Here is a 13923-nt window from a genome sequence, read left to right on the forward strand (position 1 = left end):
ATTGTATAACTACATCCATATCAATCACTGATTCATTGTTAATCTGTTTTTCCCCCTTTTGACTGTCCCTTCTTCTTTCCTTTTCCTGTTCCTTTCTCTGGGGTTTCTTGCATAATGTTACAGAATGAGTCTCTGCTTCGTCTCCCATGGAATATTTGATAAACATTTTGTCTTCATGCTTTATTTTGAATGTGGCTACTCAGATGTTTTTGAATTTAATATTTTTAAATTTCATTGGCTTGAAGTATTTGTAGCTAATTTATCGAATTTTAATAAATCAGAATATTCCATGACATTGACTTTGTAAGGTCTCGGTCTTTTGCGGGTGGATTCAAAATAGCTAGGCCACTGCGAGGGACTCCATATAATAATTTTTCGCACTTCCCTTTCGATTACAGCATGAACTGTATCGACAGGCATGTAGGTATGGCCCTAGTATTAAACTCATTTATGATATGAAGCCATCCCTCTGGCGATGTTGGCAATGAAAGGCATTCTTCATGTAGAATTACCCAAATTGTTTTGCACACCTCCTTAATGATAGAACGTCCAGAGTCCTGCCAGCAGGACTTTGCGTCCTACCGGTAGGACGCAATAGATTTGGCTATATGAGGTTTTCTAAGCCTGCTAGCAGGACGAAACAAGTACCACTAAATAGTGCGTCCTTTTCTCTCTTTGCGAGTTTTTGATTCATGTTTCTACGACTAGTTGGGCCGAAATGGCTGCGAATATAAGACGTGGGGACCGCGTTCGCGCCAAAGCTACCTATTTCGACGAACAAGATGGCGGCAATACATGGAGTCGTCAACATTTTGGCGATAATTACCATATCAGTTATTGTTGGGGTACAGTAAGAAAAGTGGAAAACAAATTTGCAAGAGTATATTGGGATATTGATAAAAAAGTTTCAACCGTGCCCGTCGAATATTTAATTGCTGACCACGAAAACGAAAATTTAATTGAAGCAAATACTAATCAATATTGTTGTAAGTATTACATCCTATTAAAATATTATAAATGTGAAAGTTTGTATATCTATATTACCTATTACTATAATAATATGTATTACTAGATGATGCCCGCGACTTCGTCTGCGTGGATTTAGTTTTTAAAATCCCTCGGGAACTCTTTGATTTTCCGGGATAAAAAGTAGCCTATGTCACTCTCCAGGTCCTCAACTATACCCATGCAAAAAATCACGTCGATCCGTAGCTCTGTTGCGGCGTGATTGAAGGACAAACCAACAAACACACTTTCGCATTTATAATATTAGTATTGTTGGGTCACTTATTACTGATTCAATTAAACTCAGACTTCACCGTAGATCATGTATTTAATTTACATAGCAACAACAGAGCTTATCTACTTATAAACTATGTACATGACCAACCGAGTTGGTAGGCGCCAACCAACTGCCCGACTCTGCCGCGCGCAGGCGGCTCATTCCATTTTACTTACATCAGCCCTTTTAGTCCCCCACAATATTCCCCCCTTTTAAAAAAAAAAAAAAAAAAATTTTGTTTCTACAACACACAAAAAATTTTTATATAGTGATTTCAAACATTACTACTGAGCTCACAGGTCGCTTTGTTGCTGACTACGCGCCACTTGGAATGTAGATCGCTATAATTGTAAACAAAGGCTTCACATTACGGTCACTTGATGTGGGACTAAAAGTTACACGCGCCTAACCGACTTGGCACAATAAGTGGTACTCAACACTATTAACACATAACAATAAATTTTCTTCAAAACTTGTAACGTTCTTTTATTTCCTAGATACCTGTAAGGGCCATGCTAGGGTTTTATATTTTACGACACATTCCTACATCTACAACACATTACGAAATACGAGCTCCGCTTATTACACATATTCCACTAATACGTTTGGTTCTGCGTGACACCCGGTAGGGTGGATTGGATCCTTACTGTCGGGACCTCCAATCCGACACTAGCAGCCTCTTTACGTAGCCACTTCCCAATCTTTTTCCTGATTTGGTTCCTTACACCATAGCAGTAGATTATACATAAAAATATCGTTACAGTGCCCAGCAATGCAAACAGCAAGTTAATTTTTGATTCTAAGTTTCCGTTATTCGACACGGTCTGTTCAATAGCCACATTATTCTGGTTCCTTTCCTCTTTACTCTGACCGTAACCCATTGTTGCTCTCGCTAATAGATACGTATATGTACTGTAACTACTTAACAAATGATTTCTATATTATTTAATTAATTAATATATACTACTTGTTACATATTCTGCTCACGTTCGACCTAATTACTGTGTTGCATCTGCTTTACGTTACTGCGTAATATAAAAATATACAATAAAAATACACCATTATTTTTCTGTATTGCCTAACTCATTACTCAGCAAACCGCACTGGTCTAATTATTCTACGGCCGCTACGTGAGGTCTTTGGCGGCATGCAGTTTTCTACCTTATCACTTGGCGTTATAATCGGTTCCTTATACTCACAACGCTCGTCAACCTCGTCGTTTAATATGAATGCAGGCTTCAGTCTGTCTATTGATATATATAACTCCCTATTAGGTAGCTGAATTAAAAAACATTTTTTGTTCCTCTTGATTACCTGGTACGGACCTTGGTACGTGGGTGTTAATGGCTTCCGTACCGCATCATTCCTTACAAACACATGCGTACACTTGTGTAACTCGGGGTGGCAAAACGTCTCTTTAGGATCGGTGCCTTTCCGAGTTACGGGGTTAAAACTATGCAACGTCTTGCGTAATCTGTCCACGAATGTGTACGGGTCATTACCTTTGTACGACGAACTTTCCGCGAAAAAATCGCCAGGTAACCTGATATCATGCCCGTACACCATTTGCGCCGCACTTACCCCTGAATCACTCCTGCATGCTGCTCGGAGACCTAGTAAAACTGTTGGCAACTCCTGTACCCAACACTCGCTACGAATCATTCTTGCTGTAATTGCTGTTTTGAGAGACCTATGCCACCTCTCAACCAACCCATTACTTTGTGGGTGATACGGGGTTGTCCTGATACGTTGCACCCCCATTAATTTCATGAGATTCTGGAACACTTCCGCTTCAAACTGCCTGCCCTGGTCCGAAGTCAGCCATTTTGTTCCCCCGAACCTGCTGCACCACCCTGTATATATTACCTCGGCTACCGTCTCCGCTGTAATGTCCTTGATGGGCAACGCTTCCGGCCATCGTGTGTACCTGTCGACGATGGTAAGTAGGTATCTGTATCCATCTTGTGATGTCGGTAGGGGCCCAACTATATCGACATGTATATGATCGAACCTCTGGCATGGTGGAAAAGACTCTAATTTTGAAAGTGTGTGCCGACTCACCTTGACCTTCTGGCATTCAATGCACGCTTTTGCCCAAGACCTGACATCCCTATTCATATCTTTCCACACGAACCGTTGTGCTACCATCTTGAGGGTTGCCTTAACTCCGGGGTGACTTATATTATGAACCGCTTCAAAAACATGCCTCCTGAACTTCCCTGTTATGTATGGCCTAATACGGTTCCCTGTTACATCACAATAAATGCCTTTACTAACGTTAGGTATGCTAACACGTTCCAACTTAAGACTGCATTGCAATCGTTTCGTAACCGCATGACCTCATCGCTTACCTCCTGGTCCCTAGCTAATTCCTCGTAATCGATTACCGTTGGGAAAACAATGGTCTCTATTCTCGATAATGCGTCCGCGACCGGGTTCTGATTTCCGGTGATATGTTGTATATCGCTGGTAAATTCGCTAATATACAACAATTGCCTGACTCTCCTTGGGGTCTCTTTTTCTGAACTTACTTTAGTTAGTGCAAAAGTTAACGGTTTATGATCCGTAAATACTGTCAGTTGCCGTCCCTCGATCATATTCTTAAAATGTGTGATAGCCATGTAGATCGCTAGTAACTCTCGATCGTACGTGCTATACTTGCGTTGCGCATCGGATAGTCGCTTGGAAAAATAGCCTAAGGGCTTCCACACACTGTTGACTTTCTGTTGCAACACCGCGCCTACACACGTATCTGACGCGTCTGTCATGAGCGCTAAAGGAACGTTAGAAATTGGGTGCGACAATGTAACGGCGCTTTTGAGGCTTACCTTACATTGTTCGAATGCTTTCTCTGCCTCGCTGTTCCAATTGATTTTTGTCTTATCGTGCTTTTTCGCGTTATGCAGAAAACTATTAAGATGCGCATGGTGTTGAGCTGCATTTGGTAAATGAGACCTGTAGAAATTTACCATTCCTAAAAATCGTCGGAGCTGTTCAATATTTTCGGGCTTAGGGTAGTCTGCGATCGCCTTAATTTTATCGGGCAACGGACTGATGCCCTCTCGGGTTACCGCGTATCCTAAGAATTCTATTTCGTTGCGACCAAACGAACACTTGCTCGCGTTTATTGTAATGCCTACTCTATCGAAACGCTCACAAATTAACCTAACATGCTCTCTATGAATTTCTTCCGTTTCACTCGCTATAATGACGTCATCGATGTAACAAAACAACGCCGATTTTTCGCCGGCTGTTCCCTTGATGTATTCGATCCCTTGCAAAACTGTATGGTCCATGAATCTCTGAAACGTCTGTGCCGCATTTCTTAAGCCAAAGGTCATGCGAGGGAATTCGAATAAACCAAATGGGGTAATGATCGCCGTTTTCTCTATATCTTCCGGGTTAACTAAAATATTGTGGAAGGCTCTATTAACATCAATTTTAGAAAAAAAATTCTTACCTGTTAAACAGTACGTGAAGTCCTGTAGTCTCGGTACTGGGTAGCGGTCTGGTTTCGTTATCGCGTTGAGGCGTCTGTAGTCACCGCAAGGACGGATTTGCCCGTCTTTCTTCGGAACCACGTGTAGCGGACTGGCCCACTCGCTCTTTGATGGGCGGCATATACCTATTTCCTGCATTTTTCTAAACTCTTCTTTAACTAACCTATATCTATCTGGGGGCAACGGTCTCGCTTTAGCATAAACAGGCGGGCCGGAGGTCTCTATATAATGGTACACATTATGCTCAGCCTGGTCTAAGTTCTCCTTAAAATTAAGTGGTTTAGTAATGTTGGGGAAAGTGGCCAGAATATCATGATATTGCATTTTACTATCGAATGTACTAATCGACGCATCGTTACACTTAACTAGCGGTCCTGCTACCGTTAACCCTGTGACTTTGTCAATTATTTTCTTTGAGCTAAGGTCTACTATAAGCTGAAAATGGCTCAAGAAATCTGCACCCAATATTGGTTGACTTACGTTCGCAATTACAAAACTCCACTTAAATGCTCTTCTTAAACACAAATTTAACTCTAAAGTTATTGTCCCAAATGTTTTTATCTCTGAGCCGTTCGCAGCGAACAACTTATATGACTCACTGTTTTTAATATATTGTTTACTCACTTTTGAGGCTGGAATCACACTAATATTAGCCCCTGTGTCCACCAAAAAACGTAAAGCATTTTTCACATCAAATACACTGAGACGGTGATTGTCCAAAACAGCGACAGAACTCTGCGTCTCACCTGAGCCTGCCGCGCCTAGTTTTCCGACCTGCCCTTCCAACTGCACGGCTGCTCGCACCTTTTCGCTCTGGATCCGAACTTGTAGTGGAAGTGACATAACCAATCCGGACTAGCTGGGCTCCGCCTCGGCGAGCCTGCCCTGGTCGGTCTGCCTCTTGAGCTGGATCGACCTCTGGGAAATCCTCGATTACCCCTGCTCCTACCGACTTCCTCACGTAGCGCCGCTATCTCTGTCATCATTTTGTTTATCTGTTGCATCACCTCACTGCCCGTCCGTTCCGGTGTCTCGCTGCTTACCGCTGCCGTCTCTCCTGTGATTGGCTGCATATTCTCCATCACTTTGTCTGCGATGGCGGCTAGGTTGTCTACTTGTTGGTCTTGACTAGCTGCGAGCACTGTCTTCACGGGTACCGGCAGTCTTGTTATCCATAGATTCTTCACCGTCTCATCGCTAGCCTTGCTGTTTCTTGCCAGCTCCTTCATCCTGCGCAGGAGCTGTGATGGTTTTTGAGTGCCCAAATCTAACTCTCCAACCAGCCTCTGGAATTGTCGCTCCGGTGACTCCTCATAAACTTGTAAAAGCCGTTCTTTTAACACTTGGTATTTATTTGTTTCAGGTGGGCTGTAAATGATATCAGCTACCTGCTGAAGCGCCTCGCGATTTAATTTCGATACAACCAACTGGAAACGGCACTCGTCTCCCTGCTTCTGAGGGGCTATGGTCGCCTCAAATTGGGCGAACCAAAGTCTAGGCATCTCTCTCCAAAACTCGGGTATTCTTGCCGACACAGAGATACTTGCCATACCTTCTTCCACTTTCATAACCTGCGGCGCACCCTTCTGAGGCGAGCCTATCGGGTTCATTGTGCTTGAATTACCGTACGACGACCAGGTTGCGCTTTGTTCAGCTGCGGGGTCACCACTGTTGGGTCACTTATTACTGATTCAATTAAACTCAGACTTCACCGTAGATCATGTATTTAATTTACATAGCAACAACAGAGCTTATCTACTTATAAACTATGTACATGACCAACCGAGTTGGTAGGCGCCAACCAACTGCCCGACTCTGCCGCGCGCAGGCGGCTCATTCCATTTTACTTACATCAGCCCTTTTAGTCCCCCACAGTATGATAAAGCTGAAGAGTTTGTTTGTTTGTTTGAACGCGCTAAATTTTCAATTCGAACCAGTAGTTCCTGAGACTACTGGTTCGAATTGAAAAATTATTTTTGTGTTGGATAGCTCATTTTTCGAGGCTGTAGACGATTCCTACAGGAACAGTACTTTACGTTTTATTTTTGAATGACGTTTGATTTTGTTAGTGCCGCACCGCGCCGTTTGTGCATAATTACTAAAGCCTTACAATGGTGATAAGTAATGATCGCCGATTGAGTTTTTTATAGTTTGATTGATTTAGTATTTTGGTATTATTTTCAGCACTGTCTGAATCAGATTCATCCACTTCAAGCGAAGATGAGGAGGAGACGAATAATTATCCGACTACCAGTAGGAGCAACGTAATAAATTCTACCGAAAATATAGTCGTTGTAAAGGGTGTTACCTGGACTTTTATGGAGGCAATACGACTTGACCAACGACAACAGGGTAATTACAAAGCTACCCTACAAGAACCATTGAGGGGCACACAAAGCGTAAAGGACGCTTTTTTTATGGTTTTTCCCCGGGAGAAAGTTCATTATATAATACAATGCACTAACTCTATGTTTCCAGCAAAACAAAAAGTTTTGACTGAGAAAGAGTTACTACTGTTTATAGGTATAATGTACGCTATGACGCTTCAGGAACTGCCGGACCGTCGATGTTACTGGAATACGACTTCTGAAGGTATATATCCCCCAGCCAATTTTGGACAAAAGTTTGGAATGAGTCGTCAGAGATTCGAGACTATTCTCATGGCTCTGCGCTTCACACAACCCTCAGATCTCGATGATTCCGACAAATGGCGTAACGTCAGAACTTTAGTAACGATGGTAAACGAGAAACTGGAACATACCATCCGTCCTGGTTCAAAAATTACTGTGGATGAGTCCATGTTCGCTTGGTACGGAAGAGGTGCGTACTTCAAAGACGGTATGCCAGCAGTTATGAAAATTAAAAGAAAACCGAAAGGAGTAGGTTGTGAAGTAAAAACTGCATGTGATAGTGGCACAAATATTATGATCAGGATGGAAATTAACGAGGGCAAGGAATCAATGAGTGCCAAGAAATGGCAAAGGGAATTAGGCGCAGGAACTGCAACTACTTTGCGATTAACTGAGCCATGGCATGGCTCTGGAAGGATAGTTGTTGGAGACTCATGGTTTGCTTCAGTCAAAACAGCTGTAGAGTTATCTAAAGTTGGATTATATTTCATTGGACTAGTAAAGACAGCACATAGTTTTTATCCTTCTTCCGAGATGGCTACAAGGTGTCCATCGCATAAAGGAGCATCTGTTGTAAGTACAGCGGAAAAAGACTCTGTGCATCTCATTGCCTGTGCATGGAGAGACAAAAAAATTCATACATTTGTTTCCACATGTGGAACGACACTGCCTGGCCAGCCATCACGTAAAAGAAGATGGGACGATGATGGAAATCAATTTTTTAGAGAAGTCGATAGGCCTAAATTAGTAGAGCAATATTTTGACGGTGCTGGGGCTATCGATATTCACAACCACATCAGGCAGGATGGATTGGCATTAGAAAAAGCTTGGGGCACCCATAAATGGAAGCACAGAGTATATGCTTCAGTTCTAGGCATAATAGAAACAAATGCGTACCTGGTTTATAACAATTTCTTTCGTGCAGAACACGACCAAGTCTCACACAGGTGGTTTACAACCAACTTGGTATTAGCTTGGTAAAGCAACAGAAAGCGAGCTTTTTTTGCAAGACATGTGGTCCACGTTGTGTTTTATGCTCTCCGCAGACTGGGAGAAACTGCTTCACATATCATATCGTGCATGGCATCCCAGCATAACTATTATTATTATTTTTTGTATTTTTTTGGAATAAAGTAAACGTGATTCTCATACCTTTCTTTTTTATTTATCTTCCTTAGGCGTTATCATACCTGAGCAACACGATACGAAACGAATAAAATCAAACGTCAGTAAAAAATCAAATGCCAATTTCAACTTCATTTGTTGGAGCGCTTCGCTCTGCGTCGCGTCGCCTACGTAAGTTACAGACGCAAAACGTCCATGTGTTTTTTATTTCAAACTCATAAAATAGTTGTCAACCCCTGCACTTTTGTATCAAGCATGGAATCGAGTACTGCTCGAAGGACCGCCTCGAATATTCATACAAATTCTACATGAAAAATAAGTCCTGCCAGCAGGACGCACTTTCGCTGGAGCGTCCTTCCAGAAGCTCCTTCCGGAAGGACATGGGTTTGGACGTTCTATCATTAACAATAGAACTGATTGTTGATACCCCAAGACGATAACTGTAATGCAAGTCGGTAAACGTATGACCTGTTGCTAAGTACCTGAAAGGAAGAAGTAATTCTGATTATTTTTTGTTACAGATAAAAATGTACAACAGAGATGGAGAACCGCTCGGGATGCGTACACAAGATCGAAATCCGCAATTATTAATACGAAGTCCGGATCTGGTGGTGGAGATATAAAAAAAATATATATCTACTACGATCACATGCGATTCCTCGACAAGAAACACCCCGTCGAAGTTGAGGACTCTCTTACTGCAAATGGCCCCCAGGCAAAGATTTCGGTGCCTGATTGCGAGCCACAGCCTTCGACTAGCCAAGAATAGACTCCTGCGTCCCAGCTGTCAACCAGCCAAGAAAACACTCCTGCATCCCAGCCGTCAACTAGCCAAGAAAATGCTTCTGCATCCCAGCCAAGTCAAAACAATATTAAAAGAAAAATAAGATCTAAAAGGACTATAAATAAAGATGATTCTGATTTCGACAAGCAGATGCTGAAAATGTTTCAAGACAATAGTAAAATCCTTCAAAATGACGATATGGCATTCTTCACTTCCCTTTTGCCAATAACAAAAACATTTACAATCTCTCAAAAATTGGCTTTTCGTTCAGAAGTTCTAAAAATAGCTAATATGATCCATAATGACATCGCAACCTTTAGTCGTCCGCAGTCTTCCAGTACCACATTAATAGTAACATCGCCAGAATCTTATTCACAACATGCAACACAAGATTCGGAACAGTTGCTCTCAAATTATTACGTTGATATGCCACTGCATTCCAACGTAGAGCAATCAGATCAAGCAACTCATTTTTCTGACCTCCTTTTATATTTTATTATATGTATGACATCTATACATGATGTCCAGTAAAACGTTATGATACCATTGAGAGGTTGTAGAGGAGGTCAAATGCTGTAAAATGCCCTCTAAACACCTGTGGACAAAAAGAGCCCGTTTTTGAGTTCCCCCTAAGAAAGCAGCGGGGGGACAGTTCGGAAAGAATTAGTTCGATCTGTCCGCTCGTCGCGTGTAGGGGGACAGATCGAACTTTTTATTCCTATCCGTCCCCCCGGGGGGACAGATTAGGGGGACGGATAGGAACAATTCAGATTTTTGTTGCAGGTTGTTGGAATTTGAATGGTTAGGTTATTTGTTGTTGAAAAATGTGAAATGAAACAAAGCAAGTAATGCAAAAAAAATTACATTTTATTTATTTTATTTATTAACTTAAAGCAACGCAAAAAAACTTACAATAAATGTTCAAACTGTTTGCCACCGGCAAAAATGCAGGCGCGACATCTTCTTAAAAATTATCTCTTAATTCTTCGTGCATATCTTCTGCCACTGATATGATCCGCAGCCTCGGTAATTTTTTGGCGAAGCTCGCCCAATGTTTCGATGGGTTTTGTGTACACCCTGTCTTTGAGACAACCCCAATAGAAGAAGTCTAGGGGGTTTAGATCGGGTGAACGAGGGGGCCATAAAATAGGACCAAGTCGCCCGATCCAACGCCCTGGATATTCTTGATTTAAGTATTCTCGCACAGAACGGGCATAGTGAGCTGGGCAACCATCGTGTTGTAACCACATGTTTTGCAAATCACTTAAGGGTACATCGTCTAATAATTCTGACAAATCGTTCTGTAAAAAGTTCAAGTAACTATTGCCATCTAAGTTTCCTTGTAACTCATAGGGCCCAATAACTTTTCCGTTTAATATGCCCGTCCCTATGGACGGGCGGACAAGACAGATCCCAGTACCAATTCAAGGTTAACCTATGTTAACCTTGAATTGGTACTGGGATCTGTCTTGTCTCATCAGATGCGGATTTTCATAACTCCAGCTATGGAGGTTGTGTAGATTTAAATAGCCATCTTTTTTGTAGGTTGTTTCGTCGGACCATAAAATTTTATCTAAGAATTGGGGATCTTGCCTGTTCTTTTGCAACATTTTACGGCAAAATGCGACTCGTAGTGTATAGTCCCGCGGTAATAACGTCTGCACACGCCTGTAGTGGTATGGATGCAGCCTGCGACGTTTTAGAATTCGATGTACAGAACTTTTTGGGATTCCCGTAGCTGTTTCTATGGCTGCTCGATAACCAATTGCTTTTTTTGAATGTCTATTTTGTTTGGAATATAAATTTCACACTTTTCAAAATTTAATTCCAAACCAACAGATTTAAATTTATCGATCAAATTCGAAAGATCATCTAAAGAACTTCACCCCCCAAAGTTCCATCGTTTAGATACCAGATATTAAATTTAGAATTTAAGGCCGAAATAATAGGATGAATGGCCAGACTGAAAATGGCAGGTCCCAGTGGATCTCCCTGTTGGCAACCAACAGCAGAGTTCAGATAATTTGATTTGTATAATAATTTTGACGGATTCGAATAGCATTGCCAAATATATGGGAAAATTTCTGGAATTTTGTCCTTAACCTCAGAGAGGAGGATGTTGCGATCAATCGAATTAAAGGCGTTTCTTACATCGACTTTCAACAAAATCTCCTCACCTGAGTTTAATAGATAGGTGCGAGCTGCGTGAACTGCAGCCTCACACCCACCCTTGCATCCAAAGCCCAATTGTATGGGTTGAAATTTTTTTGCCAAATTCGGAGAGATGTGTTTACAGCAGATCTTTGAAACTATGCGTCTTAAAGTAGACCCCACGGCAATGGGCCGTATGCCACCATCTTTTTTAGTTAGTGCACAAAGATTAGCGCCGTACAAGATAGCTGTTATTTCTTTTGGTACGGCGCCCGTCAACATTAGATTTACTAAAGTAAGAGATTTCAAAAGATCTTTACTAATATCAACATTAGCGCAAAGTAGGTCTTTAAAGTGTTGTGGTGACATACTGTCCATGCCGCCAGCAGAACCATTTCTGAAAGACAATACTGCTGCAAGCACATCTTCAGTTTTAGCCTGAAAAGTAGTTGAACCTGTTAGATTTAATTCTGGGGGACAAGGTAAATTGGACTGGGGATGCTTTGATCGGAGAGCTTCTAATGTCTCTGCTGTTTCTGGGGCAATCACATCGCTTGAAAATAAAAGCCGAGCTGCTCCCTTATAGTCTCCATCACTTATTTTATTTTCAAAATAAAATATTGAATTATTTTTATTGTGTTTCTTTATTTCATGTGAATTATAATTGTTGTAATTTGAATTTTGCTCATAGTAACAGCAATTATTTTTTATTTTTTGTTTAAAGGTGCAGCTCTCGTTTTTGTCCACATTTAAAATTCTGAAGGCGAATTATTAATATATGAATGTTTTATTAATTATTTCTTGTCTATTTATATGGTTAAAACCTAAATGGTGTGGCACAAAAAACTCTGCCAAGATATCACGTGCCTTTCCTATTAATGTTTCCAGTGAGCTCCGTGGAATTAGGAACATAGATGCAATTCTTTCATTCGAGTCGCCTGTCTTCAATTTCACCAAATATACTCCTAGTGCAGTATGTCTCCTTGGGATGTTACGAAATTGAGAGACTTCATTGAAAAGATTATTGAACTGATCTTTATTTAATCCTATCCAAAAATGTACTAATTCATCATTTAAATCATCCATATTATTAAAATTTATAAAGATGTTTTGTGTTGGATTTTTTAGTGACAACATATCTTGAATATGAGTCGCAGTAAAAGCATTTAAATAATTGTTTAGAGCTCCACTGAGAAACTGCCATGTATCATTTGCCTTATGATAATCACATAGACGATTGTTCTGTGGAATATAATAATTATATGGCATTTTGTATGTTTTGTAGAACTTTATTCCATAAGTTACAACACTGCAACTAGGATGTGGAGTTATTATGTTAGTTAAATAGCCAATATAATACGTCCATTTATTTCTGGTGTAGTACCTGACCATCACATTATCGTTGATAGTATAATTCACTTCCTCGTCCTTCTCTATGTTCTCAACCCAATTGCCATCAATTGTTTCTGCCGCCATTTTACTACCTTTTGATCCATTAGCAACCTCTGTTGCCTTGTTTCTTTTGTCTGGTATTTTTCCAATATCTGTGTCTGCTTCCATTGTCCTTCCTTCCGATTCCCCAACTACCTCTATCAACTTTTTTGTTTTATTTGTTATACTACCAATAACTGGTTCTGGTTCTATTGCTCTTTCTTCTGATCTACTAATGATTTCTGCCTTGTATTTCTTATCTATTATGTAATTATTTTTCAGGTCTGGAATAAAGTTTATGGCATCTAAATCTCTGGTAATGTCAAAGTCCTCCTCAAGTAAGTCTGAGCCCTCATCAAACGTCTACAATATCAGAATCATCATGCAAGCTGACGCAATCGGATATGCTGGTGGATGAAGATCTTTTTCTATATTTTTTTCTTTGCTGGAAACTTAACATTCTTCAGATTTTCCTTCAAACTGCATTTGAAGCACAGATGGAACTTGGTCCAGGAGGTGATTGAATTTTTCGTGGTTTAATCCTGTCCAAAAATGAAGCTCATCCGCTGATATTTCGTTTATGTTATCGAAGTTTAAACGATAATATTTTGATAGACTTAGAATTATAAGAGAATATACACATTACCTATCATAATATTGTATTTGTTAGTATTACCCTCACCACCCACCCTAATATATAAATTGCAGATAATAATATGTGCAATTTTTAGGTACATAATCTTATGTAGGTATATAAAAATATGAATATTAACATGCTCATACAAATGCATAAAATATAAATATATGGTAATATTTGTTATTTGTATCGTTTATTAAAATTCGTGCCTGAAAGAATAATGTAGGCAATTTTTGCTATTTAGCCACTGATTAGGGAGATCACAAATATTTATTTTTAATACCCATAAAATATACAAAATTATGAGATAGGTGCTTTTCGCGCCGGGGCTGGGGCAATTTTGTCCATTCTCCTTTCAGTAGATTAGTTTAATTCAAAATAAT

At 40.4% G+C, this 13923-nt stretch overlaps 1 protein-coding gene across 1 annotated transcript; it reads left to right on the forward strand.

The window, feature by feature from the left end:
- The first annotated feature begins 544 nt into the window (after positions 1–544).
- LOC123876048 lies at positions 545–9306 on the forward strand. The gene is made up of 4 exons (XM_045922176.1): positions 545–986; positions 6967–8267; positions 8792–8921; positions 9059–9306. The coding sequence occupies exons 1-4, from the start codon at positions 719–721 to the stop codon at positions 9304–9306; spliced, it is 1947 nt and encodes a 648-aa protein (XP_045778132.1). The 5' UTR covers positions 545–718.
- Positions 9307–13923: the final 4617 nt, after the last annotated feature.

Source organism: Maniola jurtina, chromosome 21 (genome assembly GCF_905333055.1).
Source record: "Maniola jurtina chromosome 21, ilManJurt1.1, whole genome shotgun sequence".
Classification (NCBI taxonomy): domain Eukaryota; kingdom Metazoa; phylum Arthropoda; class Insecta; order Lepidoptera; family Nymphalidae; genus Maniola; species Maniola jurtina.

What these genes read in the sequence shown, in the direction of transcription:
- LOC123876048 (XM_045922176.1), top strand. Translation starts at nt 719, where the DNA reads ATGGCTGCGAATATAAGACGTGGGGACCGCGTTCGCGCCAAAGCTACC. An exon ending in AAATACTAATCAATATTGTT is followed by an intron (nt 987 to 6,966) that starts GTAAGTATTACA and finishes TATTATTTTCAG; the next exon opens with CACTGTCTGAATCAGATTCA. An exon ending in CCCATAAATGGAAGCACAGA is followed by an intron (nt 8,268 to 8,791) that starts GTATATGCTTCA and finishes TTTTGTATCAAG; the next exon opens with CATGGAATCGAGTACTGCTC.